This window comes from Macaca mulatta, chromosome 20 (assembly GCF_049350105.2).
Source record: "Macaca mulatta isolate MMU2019108-1 chromosome 20, T2T-MMU8v2.0, whole genome shotgun sequence".
In the NCBI taxonomy this organism is placed as follows: Eukaryota; Metazoa; Chordata; class Mammalia; order Primates; family Cercopithecidae; genus Macaca; species Macaca mulatta.
This window is the reverse complement of record NC_133425.1, coordinates 28,868,955-28,896,953: the sequence shown is the minus strand read 5'-3', so window position 1 is coordinate 28,896,953 and position 27,999 is coordinate 28,868,955. Positions and strand designations below refer to the sequence as shown.

General features: G+C 50.7%; 2 protein-coding genes across 26 annotated transcripts in view; one reads left to right on the top strand and one right to left on the bottom strand.

Annotated features, from left to right (window-relative positions):
* Window positions 1–27,994, top strand: QPRT (quinolinate phosphoribosyltransferase). 25 transcript variants are annotated; one of them, XR_013411646.1, is made up of 6 exons: window positions 1–129; window positions 6,648–6,744; window positions 23,063–23,598; window positions 25,546–25,677; window positions 25,749–26,055; window positions 26,804–27,994. XR_013411646.1 is itself a non-coding variant. In XM_077985863.1 (6 exons), the coding sequence occupies exons 1-5, from the start codon at window positions 16–18 to the stop codon at window positions 25,965–25,967; spliced, it is 1,101 nt and encodes a 366-aa protein (XP_077841989.1). In that variant the 5' UTR covers window positions 1–15; the 3' UTR covers window positions 25,968–25,987; window positions 26,804–27,994. The 25 variants fall into 25 exon arrangements, 10 of the variants coding, with proteins under 10 accessions (XP_077841989.1, XP_077841987.1, XP_077841990.1 ...); XR_013411645.1 differs by having other exon boundaries at window positions 25,749–26,064; XR_013411644.1 differs by having other exon boundaries at window positions 6,645–6,744.
* The window catches only part of ZNF48 (zinc finger protein 48), a 242,055-nt gene that overhangs the window by 106,928 nt on the left and 107,128 nt on the right, over window positions 1–27,999 (bottom strand). The window lies entirely within an intron of this gene.

Genomic DNA, 27,999 nt, shown 5'->3' with positions numbered 1-27,999 from the left:
CTGGCTGACAGTTCTATGGGCCCTCCCCTCCTCCACAGTCCCACCCCCAGCCTGAGGCCTCTGGGAGCCCTGGTCCTGAGCAGCCAATACACCAGCCCAGACGGCTACAAGTCACCATGGACGCTGAAGGTAAAGGGACACTCTCCCCGCGGTGTCCCTGCACCCATCCCCCCACTGCCTACCCCTGCCCCCATCCTGGCTTGTCTCAGCCCCTCATCACCTCCTCTGGAGCCATCTCTCCTCTGGTCCTGCCATCGACTCCCTTACCTACCCCATGTCCCTGCAGCCTCGCTCAACCCCCAGAGGCCTCTTCTCACTCTTCTTTCTCTTGTGTTGAGTTCCCAAGGAGCTCTGGGGAAGGAAGGGGCTTAAGCCCTAGAAAAGGGGGGCAGGGCGGCCTGGAGGAGGTGGCGTCTCCTGGGGGCAGTGGGGGCCGGAAGTGGGAGGCTGGATGGGGGAGCAGCGTGGACTTCTGCTCTCGCTGGTAGCTGGGGAGAAGCAGAGACAAAGTCCTGTCCCTTCTGTAGCCGGGTGGGGGAGGGGGCTTGAGTCCCGTGATTCCCTGCATGGAAGGAGCTATATGCAAACTGTTGGGGTAATCAGCCCAACCCCTGGCCACGGGTACCTGAAGTTCAGTGGCCACAAAGGAATAAGAAAAGACAAGTTAAGATTTAAAGCAGGTCCAGGGGGCCAGTTGCTAAAGTGAAGGCTGCAGAGCCCTGGTTGCCTGAAAATTTATTGAGTACAAGCTTTTGATCTAAGAAGCAGATGGTACGGGGTGAAACAGTGAAGGCGGGGGTGCATGCGTCATTTGGAAGATGTATAGCAGTGGTGGTTTATGTGAATTTCCTTTAAGCTCAAAGCATATGTCTAACTACTAAGATAATCTTTTTGTTGTTGTTGTTTGAGACGGAGTCTCGCTGTCTCCCAGGCTGGAGAGCAGTGGCGTGATCTCGGCTCACTGCAAGCTCCGCCTCCCGGGTTCACACCATTCTCCTGCTGGGAGATAGGCACCTGCCGCCATGACCGGCTAATTTTTTGTATTTTAGTAGAGATGGGGTTTCACCGTGTTAGCCAGGATGGTCTCAATCTCCTGACCTCGTGATCCACCCACCTCGGCCTCCCAAAGTGCTGAGATTAGGGACATGAGCCACCATGCCAGGCCAACTAAGATGATCTTGAACTTACCGGGCTGCAGCCGGTGGGAGTGGGTTTTACAAGGAACCAGGATGTCTGGTCACATTCCAAAGAATCAAGGGAGTGTTTCAGCCCAGAGCATTCTATGGAACACCATAGGTGTCCTACACAGGGGTGGCTGACTAAACTGGCCCCCAATAAACCCTTCCACCAGCACAAACCCAGGGGGCCATGCTCTGCACTCAGAAGGCTCCACCAGGGATGGGGCTGTGCGACCGTGGGTGGGTCCCGGCTTCTCAGAGCCTCATTTTCTTCCATCTGTAAAAGGACAATAATAGTTCCCTGCTCTGGTCGGGCACAGTGGCTCACGCCTGTAATCCCAGCACTTTGGGAAGCTGAGGCGGGTGGAGCACTTGAGGTCAGGAGTTTGAGACCAGCCTGGCCAACACGGAGAAACCCCGTCTCTACTAAAAGTACAAAAATTAGCCGAGTGTGGTGGTGTGCACCTGTAATCCCAGATACTTGGGAGGCTGAGGCAGGAGAATTGCTTGAACCCCAGTCGTGGAGGTTGCACAGAGATCGGGCCTCTGCACTCCAGCCTGCGTGACAGAGTGAGACTCCATCTCAAAAAAGAAAAAAAAGAAAAAAAAAGTTCCCTGATCACAAGGTTGTGGGGAGGACAGAGGATGGGAGGCACGGGTGCCTAGACCCTCCTCCACGTTTGGGGTGCCTGCTGGCACCATACACCCGGTCCCTCTGGCTCCACTGTGGAACCAGCTCTCGGGGGTCCCATGCAGGATGCATGCCAAACACATTCCAATCTCCATTGTGTCTTTTTCTTTTGTGACAATACCAACCTGGATGTGAATCCTGACTGCCACTCAGCAGCGGTGGAAACTCTGGTTTTCACCAGTTTCCACATCTGGAAGCCCCAGTTTCCACATCTGGACAATGGAGTTGGTGGCTCTGGTCTCACGGGGTTGTAATGAGGATTAAATACCTTAGCAGATGTCAAGGAGTCTCGACCTGATTCCTTCAGAGCCAGGATTCTTTACTGAGGGATCATGGATGGGCTCTGGGGGAGTTCATGAACCCCAGAATTTGCACGTGAAATTGCGTGTCTTTGTGAGAACACAGTTATGCATTTTTCTGGGAAGGAGATCCATAATTTTCATCAGATCCAGATTTTTTTTTTTTGAGACAGTCTCGCCCTGTCGTCCAGGCTAGATTGTAGTGGCATGATCTCTGCTCGCTGCAACCTTCACCTCCCAGGTTCAAGCGATTCTCCTGCCTCAGCCTCATGAGTAGCTGGGACTACAGGCATAAACCACCATGCCTGGCTAATTTTTGTATTTTTAATAGAGATGGGGCGTCACCATGTTGGCCAGGCTAGCAGATCCAGATTCTTTTTTTTTTTTTTTTTTTTTGAGATGGAGTCTCACTCTGTCGCCAGGCTGGAGTGCAGTGGCGTGATCTTGGCTCACTGCAACGTTCGCCTCCCGGGTTCAAGTGATTCTCCTGCCTCAGCCTCACAAGTAGCTGCGACTACAGGTGCGTGCCACCACACCCAGCTAATTTTTGTATTTTTAGTAGAAACGGTTTCACCATGTTGGCCAGGATGGTCTCGATCTCTTGACCTTGTGGTCCGCCTGCCTCGGCCTCCCAAAGTGCTGGGATTATAGGCGTGAGCCACTGCACCCGGCCCAGATTCTTAACAGAGTAAATGAAAACCTCAAAAAGTCAAGGATGGAAGCTGGGCACAGTGGCTCACGCTTGTAATCCCAGTGCTTTGGGAGGCTGAGGCAAGAGGATACCTTGAGGCAGGCCAGGAGTTTGAGACCAGCCTGGGTAACATAGTGAGATCCTGCCTCTAAAAAGAAAAGAACATGTCAGGGTTGCTCAGGGATGACATACCCACATTGTGGCTTTCCCACCATGTAATTCTTCTGTTGGGTTTTTGTTTTTTAGAGACAGGGTCTCACTCTGTGGCCCAGGCTGGAGTGCAGTGGCAGGATCACTGCAATCTAGAACTCCTGGGCTCAAGTGATCCTCCCGCCTCAGCCTCTTGAAATGCCAGGCTCAAACGATCCTCCTGCCTTGGCCTCCCAAAATGCTAGGATTATAGATATGAGCCACTGTGACTGGCCCACTGTGTAGTTTAGAAATGACCCTGGAGTCAAATGCCTGGGTCCCAGTCCCATTTCTGCCACCTGCTAGCTTTATGATCTTGGACAAGATGCTTAGCTTTGCTGTGCCTTGATTTCCTCATTGAAAAAGTGTGAGTGTGCCTTCCCATAGGATTGTGGTGAGGATTCAATGAGATGATATGTGTCTGCCACCTGACAGACAAAAATCACTTGGTGAGCCAGGCTCAGTGGCTCACGTCTGTAATCCTAGGACTTTGGGATGTCGAGGCAGGAGAATTGCTTGAACCTAGGAGTTCGAGACCAGCCTGGAAAACATGGTGAGACTCCATCTCTACAAAAAGATCCAAAAATAAGCCAGGCGTGGTGGCACATGCCTGTGGTCCTAGCTACTCGGGTGGCTGAGGTGGGAGGATCACCTGAGCCTGGGAGGTTGAGGCTGCTGTGAGCCATGCTTGTGCCACCACACTGTAGCCTGGGTAACAGAATGAGACCCTGTATTTAAAAAAAAAAAAAATTGTCACTTGGCAATGGTTTTGCTATTGATTTTATTGGCTCCTCACATTTATCTCTCCGGCTCTGAGCCCTCCCCAGGCTCTAGTTCTGTTCTGTTTTGTTTTCTTTTGAGACGGAGTCTAGCTCTGTTGCCTAGGCTGGAGTACAGTGGCATAATCTCGGTCACTGCAACCTCTGCCTCCCAGGTTCAAGCAATTCTCCTGCCTCAGCCTCCTGTAGCTGAGATTGCAGGTGCACACCACCACACCCAGCTAATTTTTTTGTAGTTTTAGTAGAGACAGGGTTTCACCGTCTTGGCCAGGCTGGTCTCGAACTCCTGACCTCGTGATCCACCTGCCTTGGCCTCCCAAAATGTTGAATTACAGGCATGAGCCACCGTGCCTGGTTTCCAGTTCTGTTTTTAAAACCCCTGACTGTCCATTTCCACCTGACATCTCTCTGATGTGTCACATTCAAAATCCTCGCTTGCCACCAGCTTTTCCTTCTGACATCTCCATTTCTTTCTTTTTATTTTTCTTTTTAAGACAGAGTCTTACTCTGTTACCCAGGCTGGAGTGCAATGGCACAATCTTGGCTCACTGCAACCTCTGCTTCCCTGGTTCAAGTGATTTTCCTGCCTCAGCCTCCTAAGTACCTGGGATAACAGGCGCGTGCCACCATGCCTGGCTAATTTTTGTATTTTTAGTAGAGATAGGGTTTCACCATGTTGGCCAGGCTGGTCTCAAACTCCCGACCTCAAGTGATCTGCCCGCCTCGGCCTCCCAAAGTGCTGGGATTATAGGCGTGAGCCACAGCGCCCAGCCTGATGTCTCCATTTCTGTTCCTGCCTCACCAGCCTCCTACTCAGACTGGAAACCTCAAGGTCATCTTTGACCATTCACTCTCCCTTGTACCCCAGGATCCAAAGAGTCCCCACATACTCCTTGGACTTACCTTCATGGCAACGCCTGACCCTCTTCCTTTGTTTCCACACCTCCTCCCTCTGCGGGAGCAGCCTGTTTGAAGCCTCCTTCTCCTTGCTGCCTTCACGCACGTGATGACAGCTGATGCGGAACTCTGGGCTGGGCCAGGAGAGTTGGCACTGGGATCATGGACCCAGGAGAGAAGAGACAAGCCCGGGTATGGGGCAGAGGCTGGGAAGTGACGGGTGAGGCCAGTGGGCAGAGGCAGAGTGGTCCACCAGGGGCCAGGTGTGGGCAGCAGGGTCAGTCCCATCATCTTATGGGTATGGAGTCCAGGTGGCCTCTTCCTACACTTCACCCTGGCTCACAGCAGCTTTCCATCTTATATCCATCAAGAACTCCAGACACAGTTTAAATGTTTAAATTTCAAAGTTGGCTGGCCGTGGTGGTTCACACCTGTAATCCCAACACTTTGGGAGGCCAAGGTGGGCGGATTACTTGAGGTCAGGAGTTCAAGACCAGCCTGGCCAACATGGTGAAACCCTGTCTCTACTAAAAATACAAAAATTAGCCGGGCATGGTGGTGGACGCCTATAGTCCCAGTTACTCAAGAGGCTGAGGCAGGAGAATCACTTGAACCCCAGAGGCAGAGGTTGCAGTGAGCCAAGATTATGTCATTGCACTCCAGCTTGGGCAACAGAGCAAGACTCCATCTCAAAAAACTAAAATAAGGCCGGGCGCGGTGGCTCAAGCCTGTAATCCCAGCACTTTGGGAGGCTGAGGCGGGCGGATCACGAGGTCAGGAGATCCAGACCATCCTGGCTAACACGGTGAAACCCCGTCTCTACTAAAAATACAAAAAACTAGCCGGGCGCGGTGGCGGGCGCCTGTAGTCCCAGCTACTCGGGAGGCTGAGGCAGGAGAATGGCGTAAACCCGGGAGGCGGAGCTTGCAGTGAGCTGAGATCCGGCCACTGCACTCCAGCCTGGGTGACAGAGCAAGACTCCGTCTCAAAAAAAAAAAAAAAAACTAAAATAAAATAAACAAATAAACTTCAAAGTTTTTTTTTTTTTTTTTTTTTTTTCCAAAGAGACAAGGTCCTTCTCTGTTGCCCAGGCTGGAGTGCAGTGGCAAGATCATAGCTCACTGCAGCCTCCAACTCCTGGGCTCAAGAGATCCTCCTGCCTCAGCCTCCTGAGAAGCTGGGACTAACAGGGGTGCCCCCACGATGCCCAGCTATTTTTAAAAAATTCTTTGTAGAGATGGGGTCTTTCTATGTTGCCCAGGCTGGTCTGGAACTCCTGGGCTCAAGCAATCCTCCTGACTTGGCCTTCTGAAGCACTGGGATTACAGACGCGAGCCACTGGACCAGCTCAGTTCATTTTGATCGTGTGACTTCTGATAGAAATTTTGTAGTGACTTCCCATGGCCTAGTGAGAGAAGCCTAACTCTTCCTCTCAACCACGGCCTGCTCAGTCTGGCCCCATCCTATGACGCGGCCTTCTTTCCCCATGCCCAAGACTGGGCACCATCACCTGCATATACCCTGTGCCTCTGCTGCCTGACCTGTGCTCTCTCTATTCTCTCTGCCTGGCGAGCCGTCCTCTCCTGTCAATTCCAGCCCATTCTCAGAACCAGGCTTTCTGGCTTCTCTTATCCATACTCAGACTCTGTGGCTCATTCTACCATATGTGTGCAGGGCGGTCACATTTGGCCATATTTGGAGGTCACTTCTCTTCTCCAGGGAGTGAACGGAGGGGAAAAGGACATTTATCCAGGACCTGAGGTGCTGACCAGCCTCTGTCTCCACCTGGTGTTTGCCAAATGAGTCAACAAATGAACAGATGGAAGAACAGAGCCCCCAGAGTCAGACCCCTGGGTTGAGGCTTCTGGCCAGGCACTGACTCAGGCGCTTTATGTGAATTGCCTCTTTTGGTCTTCCCAGCAGCCCTGGAATTTCCATGTGAAACTGACACTCTGCCGGGCGCGGTGGCTCAAGCCTGTAATTCCAGCACTTTGGGAGGCCGAGACGGGCGGATCACGAGGTCAGGAGATCGAGACCATCCTGGTTAACACGGTGAAACCCCGTCTCTACTAAAAAAGATACAAAAATATAGCCGGGCGAGGTGGCGGGCGCCTGTAGTCCCAGCTACTTGGGAGGCTGAGGCAGGAGAATGGCGTGAACCCGGGAGGCGGAGCTTGCAGTGAGCTGAGATCCGGCCACTGCACTCCAGCCTGGGCGACAGAGCAAGACTCCGTCTCAAAAAAAAAAAAGAAAAAAAAAAAAAAGAAACTGACACTCAGGCAGGTTAGCGCCTTGCTGGAGTCACCCAGCCTGTAGGTTAGGTGTAGCATAGAAACACGATAAAGAGCTGAGCATGATGGCATGCATCTGTGGTCCCAGCTGCTCGGGAGGCTGATGCAGGAGGATCGTTTGAGTCCAAGAGGTTGAGGCTGCAGTGAGCCGTGATCGCACCACTGCATTCCAGCCTGGGCGACAGAACGAGACCTTGTCTCTAAAAACAAAACAAAAACAAAAAACAGTAAACAACAACAACAACAAAAAATCAGTAAACAATCCAGAATAGAACAGCAACAGTGCCAGAGGGGGGAAAATCTTTATCTATTATGCCAGAGTTTTCAGTAATCTGTATCTTTACATGATTTGAAAAGAGAGAAGATGGCAAATAATATCCCAAGACACCCTGATCCCCTCTGAGCAGAGATCCAATTTTTTTTTTCTTTGAGATGAAGTCTTGCTCTGTCACCTAGGCTCAACTCACTGCAACCTCCTCCTCCTGGGTTCAAGCAGTTCTCCTGCCTCAGCCTCCCAAATAGCTGGGATTACAGGTGCCCGCTACCACACCTGGCTAATTTTTGTATTTTTAGTAGAGAGAGAGTTTCACTATGTTGGTCAGGCTGGTCTCAAGCTCCTGATCTCAAGCGATCTGCCCACCTTGGCCTCCCCAAGTGCTGGGATTACAGGCATGAGCCACTGTGCCCAGCCTTAAATATGCCAATTTTATTAGAGTTTTATTAACTCTGGACAACCCATTAAGAAGGGATCGCCTTGAGGGATCAAGGTTACATCCCACAGAATAAAACTCTAATCTCTGAAGTCCAGGCATCTTGGGAGACCTTTTACATGTCCAGCCACAAGGCTAGGAGGCTGCTGGACAGGGAGGGTGCAGCTGCCTCCTCCATGCACAGGGCAGCCTGCCTAGCATTTCTCTGATGGGCCAACTCTCTCCTTGCCAGCTGTAAAAGCGGCTTCCCCTCTCTGAAGTGCCTTTCAGTAACAGCTGCTAATTAGGGGAGCCCCGTATTTTCAAAGCTCCCCACAGGAATTCCTCTTGTTGGAAATGCATGAGAGAGTCAGGGCCTTAAAAAAAAAAAAACACCCAGATGTGTTTATTTATTTTTCACAAATAGAACATGGAATGTGTAACTGTTCCCCTCTCTATTAGACAGTCAGAAAGACTGAGCTCCAAGAAGGGGGAAAGAGGGGAACCCCTGCACATGGAAGCAGCTTTGAGGTTCTTTTTTTTTTTTTTTTTTTTTTGAGACAGAGTCTCACTCTGTTGCCCAGGCTAGAGTGCAGTGGTGCGATCCGGGCTCACTGTAGCCTCAACCTCCTAGACTCAAGTGATCCTTCTGCCTCAGCCTCCCAAGAGTAGCTGGGACTACAACTGCATGCCGTCATGCCTGGCTAATCTTTTAAATTTTAATTTTATGTATTTGATTATTCTTTTTTTAGACTGCATCTCCCTCTGTTGCCCAAACTGGAGTGCAGTGGCACAATCACGATTTGCTGCAGCATCAACCTTCTGGGCTCTAACAATCCTCCCGCCTCAGCCTCCCGAGTAGGTGGTACCACAGGTGCATGCCACCACGCCCGGCTAATATATATATAATACATATATATATATATATTTTTTTTTTAGATAAGGATCTTGTCATGTTTGCCAGGCTGGTGTTCAGCTCCTGGGCTCAAGTGATCCTCCTGCTTCAGCCTCCCAAAGTGCTAGGACTGCAGGCATGAGCCCCCATGTCTGGCCTCAGGAGCTATGATGTTCTTTTTCTTTTTTTTTTTTTTTTGAGATGGAGTCTCGCTCTGTTGCCCAGGCTGCGTGTACCACCATGCCTGGCTAATTTTTGTGTTTTTCTGTAGAGATGGGGTTTCATCATGTTGGCCAGGCTGGTCTCGAACTTCTGACCTCAAGTGATCACCCACCTCGCCCTCCCAAAGTGCCGAGATTACAGGCATGAGCCACCGTGCCCCGCCAGCAGCTGTGATGTTCTACAGTACCCAGCTATGGAAAGGGAGGACCTGGGCTCATACTTACCATTGTTTAGCTGCATCATTTTCTAGCTCTATTCTTTAGATAATTCCTCTTTATGTTTCTGAGCCATGGTTCTCCACCTATATTTTTAATTTATTTTAATTTTATTTTATTTTTTGAGATGGAGTCTTGCTCTGTCGCCCATGCTGGAGTGCAATGGCGTAATCTCGGCTCACTGGAACTTCTACCTCCTAGGTTCAAGGAATTCTCCTACCTCAGCCTCCTGAGTAGCTGGGATTACAGGCGTGCGCCACTGCGCCTGGCCAGATTTTTGTTTGTTTGTTTGTTTGTATTTTTAGTAGAGATGGGGTTTTACCATGTTGACCAGGCTGGTCTCGAACTCCTGACCTCAAGTGATCCACCCGCCTCGACCTCCCAAAGTGCTGGGATTACAAGCGTGAGCCACCATGCCCGGTCTTGGTTTTCCACCTATAAATACAAACGGCATCCACCTTGAGGCCCTGTAGGTGAGGTTTGGGAGGAGGTATGAGAAGCGCCAGGCACGCAGTAGGCACCAATGCATGGTAGCTATTATTTTCTTCCTGTGGCTCAGAAGCTCTCAATTCTTTTACAAATCAGAATTATTTTGCCATATTTCAGACCAATTATATCAGAATCTCTAGGGATGGGGCCTGGAGCTCCCCCATATGATTCCATTGTGCAGCAGAGGTTGAGAACCACTGCCCTACCCAATGGTGTTATGATTTATAATAAGAAATATGTATTTTACTCTTTATCCTTGGTTCCTGGCATAGAGCTCCTGGAATCCTTGGAATTTCCTGAACAATAGAGGGGCAAGGAGAATCCTTTGTTCTAATATTTGATCTTTGTTTTTGTTGTTGTTGTTGCTGTTGTTGTTATTGTTGTTGAGACAGAGTTTTGCTCTTGTTGCCCAGGCTGGAGTGCAGTGGCGTGATCTCGGCTCACCACAACCTCTGCCTCCCAGGTTCAAGCAATTCTCCTGCCTCAGCCTCCCGAGTAGCTGGGATTACAGGCATGCACTATCATGCCTGGCTAATTTTGTATTTTTAGTAGAGACAGGCTTTCTCCAAGTTGAGGCTGCTCTTGAACTCCTGACCTCAGGTGATCCACCCGCCTTGGCCTCCTAAAGTGCTGGGATTACAGGTGTGAGCCACCGTGCCCGGCTGTTGTTGGCTTTTTTAAATTGAGACAGGATCTCACTTTGCTATCCAGGCTGGGGTGCAGTGGTGTGATCACGGCTCTCTGCAGTCTCAAACTCCTGGGCTCAAGGGATCCTCCCACATCAGCCTCCTGAGTAGCTGGGACTACAGGTGTGTGCCACTGTACCCGGCTAATTTTTCTGTAGATAAGGGGTTTTGTTATGTTGCTCAGGCTGGTCTTGAATTGCTGTGCTCGAGTGTTCTGCCTGCCTCGGCCTCCCAAAGTGCTGGGATTACTGCCGTCAGCCACCATGATGCCTAATTTTTGAAATTTATGTAGTTGGCTAGGTACGGTGGCTCACACCTGTGATCCCAACACTTTGGGAGGCCGAGGGGGGAGGGTCACCTGAGGTCAGGAGTCTGAGACCACCCTGGCCAACATGGTGAAACCCCGTCTCGGCCCGGCGCGGTGGCTCAAGCCTGTAATCCCAGCACTTTGGGAGGCCGAGACGGGCGGATCACGAGGTCAGGAGATCGAGACCATCCTGGCTAACCCGGTGAAACCCCATCTCTACTAAAAAATACAAAAAACTAGCCGGGCGCGGTGGCGGGCGCCTGTAGTTCCAGCTACTCGGGAGGCTGAGGCAGGAGAATGGCGTAAACCCGGGAGGCGGAGCTTGCAGTGAGCTTAGATCCGGCCACTGCACTCCAGTTTGGGCGACAGAGCGAGACTCCGTCTCAAAAAAAAAAAAAAAAGAAAGAAACCCCGTCTCTACTAAAGATACAAAAATTAGCCGAGCGTGGTGGCGGGTGCTTGTAATCCCAACTACTTGGGAGGCTAAGGCAGGAGAATCACTTGAACCTGGGAGGCGGAGGTTGCAGTGAGCTGAGACTGCGCCATTGCACTCCAGCCTGGGCAACAAGAACAAAAACTCCATCTCAAAAAATAAAATAAAACAAAATAAAATGTACATAGTGATAGAGTCTTGCCATGTTGCCAGGCTGGTCTTGAACTCCTGGCCTCAAGCGACTCCCTCTCCCCAGCCTCCCAAAGTGCTGGGATACAGATGTAAGCCACCACACTGGGCCTAATACTTGATCTTTGACCCAAGTTCCTGACAGAGCTCCTAATCCCTTGGAATTTCTGGTTGATCAGAGGGTCTTTTGTTCCAATGAGATGATTCTTGGTGGGCCTCTGGAAGGGGGCCAGTCACCAGAGAGATACTACTGCAATGATTAAAAGTTTGGAACCCTCAGCAGTATCCTTCATCTTCTGGGAAGGGGAGAGGGGCTAGAGATTGATTTAACTATCATGCCTGTGACATGACACCTCCATAGAAATCCCTGAAATAAGATGTTAGGAGAGCTCCTGTGTTATAGGACAGATAAAGGTGCCAGGAGGAGGGTGGTACCCAGGAGAGGGCATGGAAGCCCCTTCCCCCATACCCTGCCCTATGCATTTCTTCCAGCTGGCTGTTCATTTGTGTCATTTGACAATGCCTTTGTAAACCAGGTGTGGCAGCGCACCTATAGTCCCAGTTACTCAGGAGGCTGAGGCAGGAGGATCACTTGAGCCCAGGAGCTCAAGAGTGCTCCTGTAGTGTGCTATCCTCGAGCCTGTGAATATCCACTGCACTCCAGCTGAGCAACATAGAAAGACACTGTCCAAAAAGCAAAACAAGCTGGGCGCGGTGGCTCACGCCTGTAATCTCAACACTTCAGGAGGCAGAGGCGGGTGGATCACTTGAGGTCAGGAGTTCGAGACCAGCCTAGCCAACGTGGTGAAGCCCCATTGCTACTAAAAATACAAAAATTAGCTAGGTGTGGTGGCGTGTGCTTGTAATCCCAGCTACTTGGGAGACTGAGGCAGGAGAATCGCTTGAACCTGGGTAGCAGAGGTTGCAGTGAGCTGAGATAGCGCCACTGCACTCCGGCTTGGGCAACAGAGTGAGACTCCGTCTCAAAAATAAATAAATAAATAAAAAACAAAACAATACGAAACAAACAAAAAAAAGTGTTGTAATACACCAGCAATAGTAAGTAAACTGTTTTCCTGGAATCACTGCTTTAGTAAAGATCAAATACAAGCAGGAGTCATGGGAATGTCTGATTTGTAGCCAAGTCACACAGCAGTTGTGGGTAGCCTGGGAATCTCTTACTACTTGAGGCTGACGTCTGAAGTGGGGGACAGTCTTGTGGGACTGAGTCCTTTTGCTATGAAGTCTGCACTAACTCTGGTTATGGTCACAGTTGAAGTGAATTGTAGGACACGCAGCTACTGTTGGAGAATTGGTTGATGTGGGAAAAGAAATGCCACACCACTGGTCGCAGAAGCGTTCTGTGTTGAGTGAATATACAGAAAAGAAACACTGTTGGTTTTTAAATGTACATCACCCTAAAATAACGTTCCATGACCCAGTCTCAAGTGGGGACCCTCTCTCTCCTTTCCTTATTTTTCTCACTTTTTATTATAGAGAATTTCAAACATACACGAAAGTAGATAGAAAAGCATGGTGAACCCCCACGAAACCACCACCAACCTCAAAAAGCATCAATGTGTGGCTAGCCCAGTCTCACCCTCCCTCCCTCTACCTTCCAGTATTATCTTAAAGCAAACCAGTTCTCGAACTCTTTGTTTGTTTGTTTGTTTGTTTGTAGACAGAGTCTCGCTCTGTCACCCAGGCTGGAGTGCAGTGGCACAATCTTGGCTCACTGCAACCTCAATTCAAGTGATTCTTTCACCTCAGCCTCCCCAGTAGCTGGGATTATAGGCCCACACCACCACACCCGGCTAATTTTTGTATTTTTTTAGTAGATTTTTCACCATGTATATTTTTCACAATGTATATTTTTCACCATGTTGGCCAGGCTGGTCTCGATCTCCTGACCTCAGGTGATCCACCCCACCTTGGCCTCCCAAAGTGCTGGGATTACAGGTGTGAGCCACTGCGCCCAGCCTCTTTTGTTTTTTAGATGGGGTCCTGTTCTGTCGCCCAGGCTGGTTGGTGTGCAGTAACATGATCATAGCTCACTGTTTGTAGCCTCCAACTTCTGGGCTCAAGTGATCCTCCTGCCTCAGCCTGTGGAGTAGCTGGGACTACAGGCGTGTGCCACCACACCTGGCTAATTTAATTTTTTTTTTTTTTTTTAGAGATGGGGTCTTGCTGTGTTGACCAGGCTGGTCTCAAACTCCCAGCCTCAAGCGATCCTCCTACCTCAGCCTCCCAAAGTGTTGGGATTACAGCCATGAGCCGCTGTGCCTGGCTCAAATCTTTTCATATGTGAACATCTCAGCGTGTTTTTCTTCTTCTTTTTTTTTTTTTTGAGATGGAGTTTCGCTCTTGTCGCCCAGACTGGAATGCAATGGCGTGATCTTGGCTCACTGCAACCTCTGCCTCCTAGGTTCAAGCGATTCTCCTGCCTCACTTTCCCAAGTAGCTGGAATTACAGGTGCCCACCACCATGTCCAGCTAATTTCTTTACTTTTTTTTTTTTTTTTTTTTTTAGTAGAGATGGGATTTTGCCATGTTGGCCAGGGTGGTCTTGAACTCCTCACCTCAGGTGATCCACGTGCCTTGGCCTCCCAAAGTGCTGGGATTACAGGCGTGAGTCACTGTGCCCAGCCTCAGCATGTTTTTTTCCTAAAAGATAAAGACTTTTTCTTTTTACTACAACCACAATACTGTTGTCAAAACTAAACTCTAAAAATTTCCGTGGTGTTATCAAACATTCAGCCAATGTCCAGATTCCAGTGGTTTCATAAATAGCCTAATTTGCTTTTGGTTTGTTTGAATTAGGGTCTAAGTAGAATCTATACTTTGTGATTGGTTAGTATATGTTTTAAGAGTCTTTGAAACTTTCTTTATTTTTTCGATTAAAAAATGTTTAATTTAGAGATACTTTTTGTCTGGCCAAGACTACCTCAGCCTTCTTTTGCCTCCCAATCTGTCTCCAGTTGGTGGCTGAAGTGACCTTTCTGGAGTAAAACTATAATCTCTTTTAAAATTCTGTGATGGGTCAGGCATGGTGGATCACACTTGTAATCCCAGCACTTTGGGAGGTCGAAGTGGGAGGACTGCTTGAGCCCAGGAGTTCAAGACCAGCTTGGGCAACATAGCGAGATCCCCCCATCTCTACTTAAAAATAATAAAATAAAATGAAAAAAAATTTTTTTTGAGATGGAGTTTCGCTCTTGTTGCCTAGGCTGGAATACAATGGTGGGATCTCAGCTCACTGCAACCTCCGCCTCCCGGGTTCAACCGATTCTCCTGCCTCAGCCTCCTGAGTAGTTGGGATTACAGGCATGTGTCACCATGCCCGGCTAATTTTGTATTTTTAGTAGAGACGGGGTTTCACCATGTTGGTCAGGCTGGACTCGAACTCCTGACCTCAGGTGATCAGCCCACCTCGGCCTCCCAAAGTGCTGGGATTACAGGCATGAGTCACTGTGTCTGGCCAATAAAATGAAATTTTATGATGGCTCCTGCAATCTGGCAAATTCCTCAGCTAAATAGTTTAGTTTTTTCTCCCTGTGGCCTCCTCTCCCACCATGTCACCTGTGAATCTCACGCTGCCCCCATCCCGCCACTGTCTGTGGGTGAACAGATCAGTTTTCTCAGCCCCAACTGTCGGCCCCACCCCACACCTCTGCCTGGCAAACATCACTCACCCGTCCTCAGAGACACCTAGTCATTTATTCTGTGAGTCCACCACACTTGAGAAACGTTTCATTTCTTAGCGAACACGCCTACCCTGTGCTAGACAGTGTTCCTAAGGGCTTTCAAGTATAAAGTCTTTTGTTTTGGCCGGGCGCGGTGGCTCAAGCCTGTAATCCCAGCACTCTGGGAGGCCGAGGCGGGCGGATCATGAGGTCAGGAGATCGAGACCATCCTGGCTAACACGGTGAAACCCCGTCTCTACTAAAAAAAATACAAAAAACTAGCCGGGCGAGATGGCGGGCGCCTGTAGTCCCAGCTATTCGGGAGGCTGAGGCAGGAGAATGGCGTAAACCCGGGAGGCGGAGCTTGCAGTGAGCTGAGATCCGGCCACTGCACTCTAGCCCGGGCGACAGAGCGAGACTCCGTCTCAAAAAAAAAAAAAAAAAAAAAAAAGTCTTTTGTTTTTTGTTTCTGAGACAGAGTCTCGCTGTGTCGCCCAGGCTGGAGTGCAGTGGCACAATCTTGGCTCACTGCAACCTCCACCTCCCAAGTTCAAGCAATTTTCTGCCTCAGCCTCCCTAGTAGCTGGGATTACAGGCGCTCGACTAATTTTTTTTTTTTTTTTTTGTATTTTTAGTAGAGATGAGGTTTCACCATTTTGGCCAGGTTGGTCTTGAACTCCTGACCTCGTGATCTACCCACCTTGGCCTCTCAAAGTGCTGAGATTGCAGGCATGAGCCACTGCCCCTGGCCACTTTCTTGTTTTTATAACAGCATGAGGAGGTCATTATTGTCATCCCTATCAGATGAGGAGCCCAAGGCCCCCGAGGGTTGAGTCTCTGGTCCACAATCACTTAGTGACAAGTGGCAGAGCCAGGGCTGGACCTGAGGTGTGCGGTCCCAGAGCCTGGGCTCTGATTCACTGTGCTATGCGACCTCTCTGATAGGTAAGTATCCTAGCTCGCATACTATGAAGCTAAACAATATAAAATTGCCAGTATTTGGCCATTTTGACCAATAAAAGCAGCAATGGTTGTATGGTTCAGTATGCGAAGCACTTGAATATAGTAGAAAACTCAATGGCCAGACATAGTCTTTGCCCATCGAGAGGAAACAGCTGTAGACTGTGATAATGGGGGAAGAACAGGAAGCAGAGAGGGACCAGGATCTAATATGGGGAGTGGGGTGTCTGTGAGGCCCCTGCTGAGGAAGTGATGTTTAAGGGAAGACCTGCAAGTGGAATAAGAACTGAAGGGGGAGATTGGGGACAAGAGAAGGGACTTCCAGGCCGAGGTACAGTCCTGCAACAGCATAGGCTAAGGCCTGACAGGTAAGAGAAAGAGCTGCCCACGCTGTTGCCTTCATGCCTAGCAATTATTAACACCCCGCACAGTGCAGGTGCTGATGAGGATGTGTCAGAGAATCAGTGAAAAATGGAAAGAAGTTGCCAGGTGTGGAGGCTCATGTCTGTTAATCCCAGCACTCTGGGAGGCCAGGGCGGGAGGAAGACAAGGCCAGGAGTTGGAGGCTGGGCATGGTGGCTCACGCCTATAATCCCAGCACTTTGGGAGGCCGAGGTGGGTGGATCACTTGAGGCCAGGAGCTCAAGACCAGCCTGGCCAATATGGTGAAATGCTATCTGTACTAAAATACGAAAATTGGCCAGGCATGGTGGCACGTGCCTGTAATCCCGGCTACTCAGGAGGCTGAGGCAGGAGAACCCAGGAGGCGGAGGCTGCAGTGAGTCTACAGTTACTGCCAAAGCTCAGGGCTCCATCCCTTTTCCATCGAATGCCACTGCACTCCAGCCTGGGCAGCAAAGTGAGACTCTGTCTCTAGAAAAAGAAAAAGAAAAAAATGTTTAAAAGGCCAGGAGTTTGAGACCCTGTCTCTACAAAAAAAAAAAAAAAAAAAAAATTACCTTGGCATCGTGGAGCAGGTACTCAGGAGGCTGAGGTGAGACGACCACATGAGCCCAGGCTGCAGTGAGCCATGATTGTACCACTGCACTCCACTCTGTCTCAAAAAGAAAGAAAAAAGTCAAGAGAACTGGAACTGAAACCGTGAAAGGTCAGTTTTCAGCAGGAGAGTGATCAAAGAAAACCAGAACTAGACAGTTGTTAAAATAACTAAAACATATTGCATTCCAGACTATTACTACAGGGGAAGAGTGACCTTAGATCAGAACTGGGCTGAACTCTGAGTACACCATGGGGGTTATAGCCAACGAGCAGAGTGGGGGACAGTGGATGGGACATTACCACAAGAAAGCACTGGGGGCTGGGGGGATTCCGGCAAGAACAACCTAAAGGGATTCTTGATGAAGGCAGGCCAAGGTGGTCAGACAGCGCCTGGGGGAGGGTGGAGGATGAAGACCCCCATCAGGGTTCAAGGGGCAATCAGATGTGCAGGATGAAGGACTGGCTAAGCTGACTTAGCAGGATTCTTGTTAAAATTGGACAATGCAGAGGTAAACACGGAAGTCCAAGGCCTAACTGGAAAAGAGCTGAGGGAACCTGAGTGAGGTTTGGCTATAAACAGAACCTCTCCGAGTGAGCCCATCAAACTTACTTTATTTATTTATTTATTTGAGACAGAGTCTCACTCTGTCGTCCAGGCTGGAGTACAGTGGCGCTATTTCGGCTCACTGCAAACTCTGCCTCCCAGGTTCAAGCAGTTCTCGTGCCTCGGCCTCCCGAGGAGCTGGGATTACAGGCATCTGCCACCACACCCAGCTAATTTTTGTGTTTTCAGTAGGGACAGGGTTTTGCCATGTTGGACAGGCTGGTCTGGAACTCCTGACCTCAGGCTAATTTTTTGTTTGTTTTTATTCTTTTTTTTTTTTTTGAGATTGAGTTTCGCTCTTGTTGGCCAGGCTGGAGTGCAATGGTGCAATCTCAGTTCACCGCAACCTCTGCCTCCTGGGTTCAAGCGATTCTCCTGTCTCAGCCTCCCGAGTAGCTGGGATCACAGGCACATGCCACCATGCCCAGCTGATTTTTGAATTTTTAGTAGAGACAGGGTTTCATCATATTGGTCAGGCTGATCTAAAACTCCTGACCTCAGGTGATCCGCCTGCCTCAGTCTTCCAAAGTGCTGGAATTACAGGCATGAGCCACTGCACCCAGCCTTTTTGTTTGTTTTTAAATTTAACTTTTTTTTTGAGACCGAATCTCGCTCTGTCACCCAGGATGGATTGCAATGGCGCAATCTCAGGTCACTGCAACCTCTGCCTCCTGGGTTCAAGCGATTCTCCTGCCTCAGTCTCCCAAGTAGCTGGGATTACAGGTGCCTGCCACCATGGCTAGTTAATTTTTGTGTTTTTAGTAGAGACGGGGTTTTGCCATGTTGGACAGGCTGGTCTTAAACTCCTGACCTTAGGTGATCAACCCACCTTGGCCTCCCAAAGTGCTGGGATTACAGGCGTGAGCCACCATGCCCAGCCTTAAATTTAACTTTTAAGTTCAGGGGTATACATGTGCAGGTTTATTACATAGGTAAACTTATGTCATGGGGGTTGTACACATTATTTAGTCACCCAGGTATTAAGTGTAGTACCCATTAGTTATTTTTCCTGATCCTCTCCCTCCTCCAAACTTCCACCCTCTGATAGGCCCCAGTATGTGTTGTTCCCCTCTATGTGTCCATGTGTTCTCATCATTTAGCTCCCACTTATAAGTGAGAACATGTGATATTTGGTTTTCTGTTCCTGCATTTGTTTGCTAAGGATAATGGCCTCCAGCTCCATCCGTGTCCCTGCAAAGAACGTGATCTCATTCTTTTCTATGGCTGCATAGTATTCCATGGTGTATGTGTACCACACTTTCTTTATCCAGTCTACCACTGATGGGCATTTAGGTTGAATCACATCTTTCCTATGGTGAATAGTGCTGTGATGTGTCTTTATAACAGAATGGTTTACTTTGGGTATATACCCAGTAATGGGATTGCTGGGTCGAATGGTGTTTCTGGTTTTTGGTCTTTGAGAAATTGCTGCACTGTCCTCCACTATGGTTTAACTAATTTACACTCCCACTAACAGTGTATAAGTGTTCCTTTTTCTCTGCGACCTCACCAGATCTCAGTGGTCAACTCCTCCCACTCCCCAGGTAACACTGATTTGCTCTGTGCCTACAGTTTTGCCTTTCCCAGGATGCTGCATGAATGGGATCATACGGCCTTTTGGATCTGGCTCCTTTTAGTTAGAATGGTACATTTGAGACAGGTCCCTATTGTTGTGTGTATCAGTAGTAGGTTTCTTCTTTTTTTGAGATGGATTATCACTCTGTCATCCAGGCTGGAGTGCAGTGGCATGATCTCAGCTCACTGCAACCTCCGCCTCCCTGATTCAAGCGATTATCCCGCCTCAGCTTCCCGAGTAGCTGGGATTACAGGCGCGTGCCACCACGCCTGGCTAGTTTTTGTATTTTCATAGAGATGGGGTTTCCCCATGTTGACCAGGCTGGTCTTGAACTCCTGACCTTGTGATCTACCCACCTTGGCCTCACAAAGCGCTGGAATTACAGGCGTGAACCATGGTGCCCAGCCTGCATCACAGGTTGTTTCCCCAATACTTACCAGTTGCAGAATTCAAATTCACTTTTAAAAAATCAGCCTGAAAAAAAGAAAAAAAAAAAAATCAGGCTGGCCAGGCGTGGTGGCTCACGCCTGTAATCCCAGCACTTTGGGAGGCCGAGGCGGGCAGATCACCTGAGGTCAGGAGTTTGGGACCAGCCTGGCCAAAATGGTAAAACCCTGTCTCTACTAAAAATACAAAAATCAGCCTGGCGTGGTGGTGGGCGCCTGTAATCCCAGCTATTTGGGAGGCTGAGGCAGAAGAATCGCTGGAATCCGGGAGATGGAGGTTGCAGTGAGCCGAGATCACACCACTTCACTCCAGCCTGGGCAAAAATGTGAAACTCCGGATCAAAAAAAAAAAAATCAAGATTGGCACAGTGGCGCACTCCTGTAATCTCAGGACTTTGAGAGGCTGAGGTGCAAGGATTGCTTGAGCCTGGGAGTTCAAGACCAGCCTGGGGAATATAGTGAGACCCCTATCTCTACAACAAAACATATAAAAAAATTAGCCGGGCATGGTTGCTGTGCGCCTGTAGTGCCATTTCCCCAGGAAGCTGAGGCGACAGGATTGCTTGAGCCTGGGCAGTTGAGGCTGCAGTGAGTCGTGATCGCGCCACTGCACTGCACCTGGTTTGAATGGAGTGGGAGTGGGGGATTAGGCTCTCACTCCCTGCCGTTTGCTCCCAGGCCTTTTCCGTAGCTGGATGTGACCAACAGAGACAGCGCCCAGCCTCAGTACAGCTGGCTCTTAGTGGAGGAGCAGGAGCCATCTGGGGCAGATGTGGGAGAGAACGTGGCGAAGGAGAGCCCGGTGCAGTCTAGGAGGCTTGTGGCTCGGAGGGGAGGTGGGGTGAGTGGAGACTCAGCAGCTTGGCTCTGGGGAAGTAGACAAGAGAGGGCCTGCTTCGTAGAGCAGACCAAGCCAGGATGTCTGGCCTTCACTTCTACTTGGAGCAGAAGTGTGCTGTGTGCTCGTGTATGTGCGTGTGCGTGTGCGTGCACGTGTGTGCGCGCTAAATCAAACACCCTCGCTGCCTCTGTGTCCCCCTCAAGGGGAAGCCAAGTCCACGGATGGTGAAGGCCCATGAGGCTGCAGGTCTTCACCCCGCAGATAGATGGCGCTGTTGCACCGCGCCTGGGTTTGCCTCTGCCCACAGCCATGCAGGGCCCATCACGGGCTATGCCTAGGGCGTAAGGGATCTTCCCCACGTCCACCACCCTTATTTAAAAAAAACAAAAAAGTGTGGGTATATAGTAGGTGTATATATTTATGGGGTGCATTTTTTTTTTTTTTTTTTTTGAGACGGAGTCTTGCTCTGTCGCCCAGGCTGGAGTGCAGTGGCCGGATCTCAGCTCACTGCAAGCTCCGCCTCCTGGGTTTACGCCATTCTCCTGCCTCAGCCTCCCGAGTAGCTGGGACTACAGGCGCCTGCCACCTCGCCCGGCTAGTTTTTTGTATTTTTAGTAGAGACGGGGTTTCACCGTGTTAGCCAGGATGGTCTCGATATCTTGACCTCGTGATCCGCCCATCTCGGCCTCCCAAAGTGCTGGGATTACAGGCTTGAGCCACCGCACCCGGCCGGGTGCGTATTGATAAAGCATGCGATGCATGACAATAACATTATGGGCCAGGCACGGTGGCTCACACCGAGATTGCACCTCTGCAGTCGCCAGGCCACTGCAGGCACCACAGTGGCGACAGAGCGAGACTGTCTCAAATAAATAAATAAATAAATAAATAAATAAAAATCAGGTTAGGCCGGGCACAGTGGCTCACACCTGTAATCCCAGCACTTTGGGAGGCGGAGGCAGGCGAATCACAAGGTCAGGAGTCCGAGACCAGCCTGGCCAACATGGTGAAACCTGGTCTCTACTAAAAATACAAATTTTAGCCAGGTGTGGTGGCAGGCGCCTGTAACCCCATCCACTCGGGAGGCCGAGGTAGGAGAATCGCTTGAATCCAGAAGGCTGAGGTTGAAGCCAGCCGAGATCACTCCATTGCACTCCAGCTGGGCAACAAGAGTGAGATTCTGTCTCCAAAAAAAAAAATTACATCATGGAGAATGGGGTGTCCATCCCCTTAAGCATTTATCCTTTCTGTTATAATCCAATTGCATTCTTTTAGTTATTTTGAAATGTACAGTTATTGTTGACTATAGTCACCCTGTTGTGCTAGCAAATAGTAGGTCTTATTCATTCTTTCTTTTTTTTTTTTTTTGTACCCGTAACATTCCCCACCTTCCCATCATCATCCTTTTTTTTTTTTTTTTTGAGACAGAGTCTTGCTCTGTCACCCCAGGCTGGAGTGCAGTGGCACGATCTCAGCTCATTTCAACTTCTACCTCCTGTGTTCAAGTGATTCTCCTGCTTCAGCCTCCCCAGTGGCTAGGGTTACAGGCATGCCCCACTACACTCGGCTAATTTTTTTTCAGGTTTTCGCCATGTTGGCCAGACTGGTCTTGAACTCCTGACCTCAGGTGATCCACCTGCCTCAGCCTCCCAAAGTGTTGGGATTACAAGCATGAGCCACTGTGCCCAGCCCCATCATCCTCATTTTATTTATTTTTTATTTTTATTATTATTATTTTTTAGATAGAGTCTTGCTCTGTCACCCAGGCTGGATTGCAGTGGTGTGACCTCGGCTCACTGCAACCTCTGCTTTCCAGGTTCAAGCAATTCTCTTGCCTCAGCCTCCCGAGTAGCTGAGATTGCAGGCGCCTGCCACCACGCCTGGCTAATTTTTGTATTTTTAGTAGAGACAGGGTTTTACCATTTTGGCCAGGCTGGTCTCAAACTCCTGACCTTGGGTGATCCGCCCGCCATGGCCTCCCAAAGTGCTGGGATTACAAGTGTGAGCCACCGCTCCTGGCCAGACTGATTTTTTTTAAAAAGTGAATTTGAATGCTGCAACTCGTGAGTATTGGATAAACAAACTATGATGGGATTACAGGTGCCCACCTCTATGCCTGGCTAATTTTTGTATTTTTAGTAGAGACTATGTTGGCCAGGTGGGTCTCGAACTCCTGACCTCAAGTGGTCTGCCTGCCTCGGCTTCCCAAAGTGTTGGAATTACAGGCATGAGCCACCACACCTGACCAGAAGTTTAAAATTTTTTTTTTTTTTTTTTTTTTTTTTGAGACGGGGTCTTGCTCTGTCACCTCGGCTGGAGTGCAGTGGCACAGTCTCTGCTCACTGCAAGCTCTGCCTCCCAGGTTCACACCATTCTCCTACCTCAGCCCCCTGAGTAGCTGGGACTATAGGCACCCACCACCATGCCTGGCTAATTTTTTTGTATTTTTAGTAGAGACGGGGTTTCACCATGTTAGCCAGGATGGTCTTGATCTCCTGACCTCGTGATCCGCCCGCCTCGGCCTCCCAAAGTGCTGGGATTACAGGCGTGAGCCACTGCGCCCGGCCCAGAAGTTTAAATTTAACTAGGTGCCCAGTGACCTCGTCCAGCCCACAGCACTCCCCAGTCCTCACCCCCACAACCCCCCTTCCCCCCACACCCCCTTTCCTCACTGCAGCCCCTCCACTGGAACCCCTAGATCTTGAGGCTGATGGGCCAGTGCCCAGTTTCACTGGTTGTTAAATATTTTGACAATGATCCCTGACAGCAGGAGAGACAGCCAAACTCAACAGCTGTTCTCTGTTTCCCTCCAGGCCTGGCACTGCTGCTGCCGCCCGTCACCCTGGCAGCCCTGGTGGACAGCTGGCTCCGAGAGGACTGCCCAGGGCTCAACTACGCAGCCTTGGTCAGCGGGGCAGGCCCCTCGCAGGCGGTGCTGTGGGCCAAATCCCCTGGGGTACTGGCAGGGCGGCCTTTTTTCGATGCCATCTTTACCCAACTCAACTGCCAAGTCTCCTGGTTCCTCCCTGAGGGATCGAAGCTGGTGCCGGTGGCCAGAGTGGCTGAGGTCCGGGGCCCTGCCCACAGCCTGCTGCTGGGGGAACGGGTGGCCCTCAACACGCTGGCCCGCTGCAGTGGCATTGCCAGTGCTGCCGCCGCTGCAGTGGAGGCTGCCAGGGGGGCCGGCTGGACTGGGCACGTGGCCGGCACGAGGAAGACCACACCAGGCTTCCGGCTGGTGGAGAAGTACGGGCTCCTGGTGGGCGGGGCCGCCTCACACCGCTACGACCTGGGAGGACTGGTGATGGTGAAGGACAACCATGTGGTGGCCGCCGGTGGTGTGGAGAAGGTGCTGGTCCTGCCTGTCCCTGGTCCAACCTCACCCTCAGCACACCCTCCCCAGAGCCTCCAGCCATGACCTGGTGAACAGCCATGGCCTGGAGTCAGCAACACAAGACTCTTCCCACCTCAGCTCCTCCATCTGAGCTGGGCTCAGTTGAGCTCATCCAGCTAAGCTAAATGGGGAGCTGGGCTTGCTTTTCTTTTTCTGGAGATGGGGCCTCAGTCTCTCCAGTAGCTGGATATACAGGAATGCTCCACCCCACTGGCTAATTTTTGCTTTTTCTTTTTTGAGATGGAGTCTCACTGTTTTACCCAGGCTGGAGTGAAGTGACACAATCTCAGCTCACTGCAACCTCCACCTCCCGGGTTCAAGCAATTCTCCTGCCTCAGCCTCCCGAGTAGCTGGGATTACAGGCACCCGCCACCACGCCCAGCTAATTTTTGTATTTTTTTGTAGAGACAGAGTTTCAGCATGTTGGCCAGGCGTGTCTCAAACTCCTGACCTCAGGTGATCCACCCGCCTTGGCCTCCCAAAGTGCTGGAATTACAGGCCTGAGCCACTGTGCCCAGCTGCCTTTTTTTTTTTTTTTTTTAAGAGATGGGGTCTCACTGTGTTGCCCAGGCTGGTCTCAAACTTCAGGACCCAAAAGATCCTCCCACCTTGGCCTCCCAAAGTGCTGGGATTATAGGTATAAGCCACCGCACGTGGTTTTGGAATTGACTCTTTATCTTTGTTCTGCTGCTGCGTGGTGTAATGTTCGAGAACAAAGGACAACCCGAGGGAAGCCAGTGTCACTGGCACCACAGCCTTGAGCCCATCTCTCTAGCCCTCTGCACCTAATTTCCCATCTGTGAAATGTCCTTAAAGACCCCTTCTAGCCGGGCGCGGTGGCTCAAGCCTGTAATCCCAGCACTTTGGGAGGCCGAGGCGGGCGGATCACAAGGTCAGGAGATCGAGACCACAGTGAAACCCCGTCTCTACTAAAAATACAAAAAATTAGCCGGGCGCGGTGGCGGGCGCCTGTAGTCCCAGCTACTCAGGAGGCTGAGGCAGGAGAATGGCGGGAACCCGGGAGGCGGAGCTTGCAGTGAGCCGAGATCGCGCCACTGCACTCCAGCCTGGGCAACTGCGTGAGACTCCGTCTCAAAAAAAAAAAAAAAAAAAAAAAAAAGACCCCTTCTAATTTTAATATTCTGAGTCAAATTGAACTCAGGTCCAAATGCCAAATATTGCTGATATTCATCCGCTTTTTGACCCACAAAAGTGGTCATTTTAGTCTACAATAAAACATCCTGGCTCAGTGGCTCATGCCTGTAATCCCAGCACTTTGGGGGGCCCAGGTGGGGGGATTACTTGAGGCCAGGAGTTTGAGACCAGACTGGGCCATATAGCAAGATTCTGTCTCTACAAAAAATGAAAAATTTAGCCATGTTTGTGGGCAAGCCCCTGTAGTCCCAGCCACTCGGTGGCTCATGCCTGTAATCCCAGCACTTTGGGAGGCTGAGGCGGGCGGATCACGAGGTCATGAGTTAGAGACCATCCTGGCCACCATGGTGAAACCTCGTCTCTACTAAAAATAACAAAAATTAGCTGGGTGTCGTGGACGCACCTGTAGTCCCAGCTACTCGGAAGGCTGAGGTGGGAGAATCACTTGATCCCAGGAGGTGGAGGCTGCTGTGAGCTATGATTGCACCACTGCACTCCAGCCTGGGCGACAGAATGAGACCCTGTCTCAAAAACAAAACAAAACAAAACAAACCCAACCCAACGTCTGGTTTCCTTATTAACCCCAAACTCATGGTCCATCCGGAGCTTTTCAAATGCCAGTCCTGGCTCCCTGGGCCCCAGCTTCAGTGCTGGGCCCTATCCTCACCCTCGCCCTCCCGGCTCCCTGCGCCCCAGCGCCAGGCACTGGGCCCAGTACTCACCCTTGTCCTCCCGGCTGCCCAGCAGGCGGTGCGGGCGGCCCGGCAGGCAGCCGACTTCGCTCTGAAGGTGGAGGTGGAATGCAGCAGCCTGCAGGAGGCCGTGCAGGCGGCTGAGGCGGGTGCCGACCTTGTCCTGCTGGACAACTTCAAGCCGAAGGTGAGGTGGGCTCTGCCTCCGGGGAGGGGTCTGTGGTGGGCTCTCACCTCCCCTCCGCTTGTGTCCCGCAGGAGCTGCACCCCACGGCTGCCGTGCTGAAGGCCCAGTTCCCAAGTGTGGCGGTGGAAGCCAGCGGGGGCATCACCCTGGACAACCTCCCTCAGTTCTGCGGGCCGCACATAGACGTCATCTCCATGGGGATGCTGACCCAGGCGGCCCCAGCCCTTGATTTCTCCCTCAAGCTGTTTGCCAAAGAGGCGGCCCCAGTGCCCAAAATCCACTGGTCCTAAACCGGAAGAGGATGACACCAGCCATGGACCCTCCGGATCACACATCTCTCTCTCTCTTTTTTTTTTTTTTGAGACGGAGTCTCGCTCTGTCGCTCAGGCTGGAGTGCAGTGGCGCGATCTCGGCTCACTGCAAGCTCCGCCTCCCGGGTTCACGCCATTCTTCTGCCTCAGCCTCCGGAGTAGCTGGGACTACAGGCGTCCACCACCACGCCCGGCTAATTTTTTGTATTTTCGGTAGAGACGGGGTTTCATCGTGTTAGCCAGGAAGGTGTCGATCTCCTGACCTCGTGATCCGCCCGCCTCGGCCTCCCAAAGTGCTGGGATTATAGGCGTAAGCCACCACGCCCGGCCCTGGTCACACATCTTTAGGGTCAGTGGCCAATGGGGCACACTTGGCATTAGCTTGAGCCCAACTCTGGCTCTGCCACCTGCTGCTCCTGTGACCCGGCAGGGCTGACTTCACCTCTGCTCATCTCAGTTTCCTAATCTGTAAAATGGGTCTAATAAAGGATCAACCACATGGGGTTCTGTGGTGATATGAGCACATAGTGAGGGGTCAGTAAATGTCAGAAGTTACCTGCGACAACCAGGCACTATGGCTCATGCTTGTAATCCCAGCGCTTTGGGAGGCTGAGGTGGGCAGATCACTTGAGGTCAGGAGTTTGAGACCAGCCTGGCCAACATGGTGAAACCCCATCTCTACCAAAAATAGAAAAATTAGCTGGGTATGGTGGCATGTGCCTGTAATCCCAGCTACTTAGGAAGCTGAGGCAGGAGAATCGCTTGAACGCAGGAGGTGGAGGTTGCAGTGAGCTGATGGTGCCACTGCACTCCAGCCTGGGTGATAGAGTAACACTCTGTCTCCAAAAAAGAAAGAAAGAGAGAGAGAGGGAGGGAGGGAGGGAAAGGAAGGTTGGAAAGAAAGGAAGAAAGGCAGGCAAAAGCCCCAGACAGACCATCCTGCACCCTTCATGCACCCAACCTGAACCAAACACCAGCATGACCCGGCTCTGAATGCACAGCAGACGGAGGTTCGCTGGGCAGAGATGCTGGGCTGACCCGGATGCTGCCTTTGGTGATACCCTAAACAAAAGGGGCCAGTCCCACAGTAAGGAAGGAGACCACTACTCCTCCTGCTGCCCTCCTCCCCCAACCTTGCCTAGTTTACAAGACAGGAGGAAAGAAAGAAAGCAAAATGTTAGAAAAAAAAAAAATACAGAAGTAAGATAAATAGCCAGAAGACCCTGGCGCCACCACCCGGCCCTGGTAGTTAAAAAAAAGTAACAATAATAATATCAACCCCTGACTTAAACTACTTGTGTTATCTGTAAATTCCAGACGTTGTAGGAAAAAGCATTCCAAAACTTTCTGTTCTGTTAACTGATGCGTGTAGACCCCAGTCACACTCCCCACACTTGCTCAAAATATCATGACCCTTTCACGTGGACCCCTTAGAGTTGTAAACCTTTAAAAAGGCCAAGTATTTCTTTTTCAGGGAGCTCGGTTATTAAGACGCAAGTCTGCCAATGTTCCCAGCCGAGTAAACCTCTTCCTTCTTTAATCTGGTGCCTGATAAGTTTTGTCTGCAGCTCATCCTGCTACAACAGGACACAGCCCAGAGGTGCCACCTGTGGCTGCCCCGTTCCCTCTGATCCCAGCTCCACCCTGCCTGCTCCTGTCCTTCCTCCTGGGGAAACATGGACACGCTCAGGTGAACCCCAGCTTCTCATGCCTGAACTGGGGAAACTGAAGCCCCACGGGACCAGGGGCACCACTGGGCATCAAGGGAGGAAAGTTGAGCCCAGGGGTGATCTGGGAACCGGAAGGGAAAACGTGGGATCCAGGCAGGCATTGGGGCCTGATAGAGCAGAATTGAGGAGTGGGTCCCAGGAGCTGCGAACTCAGTGCCTCCAGGACCCTTTTGGATAAAATAAATGGGTAGAACTGGAATAAAACAAAGTGGGCGTGAGCTGTGGCCAACTGGAAAATGCTCGTTGCAACCACAGCATTCCATTAAAAAAGCAAAAGGAAC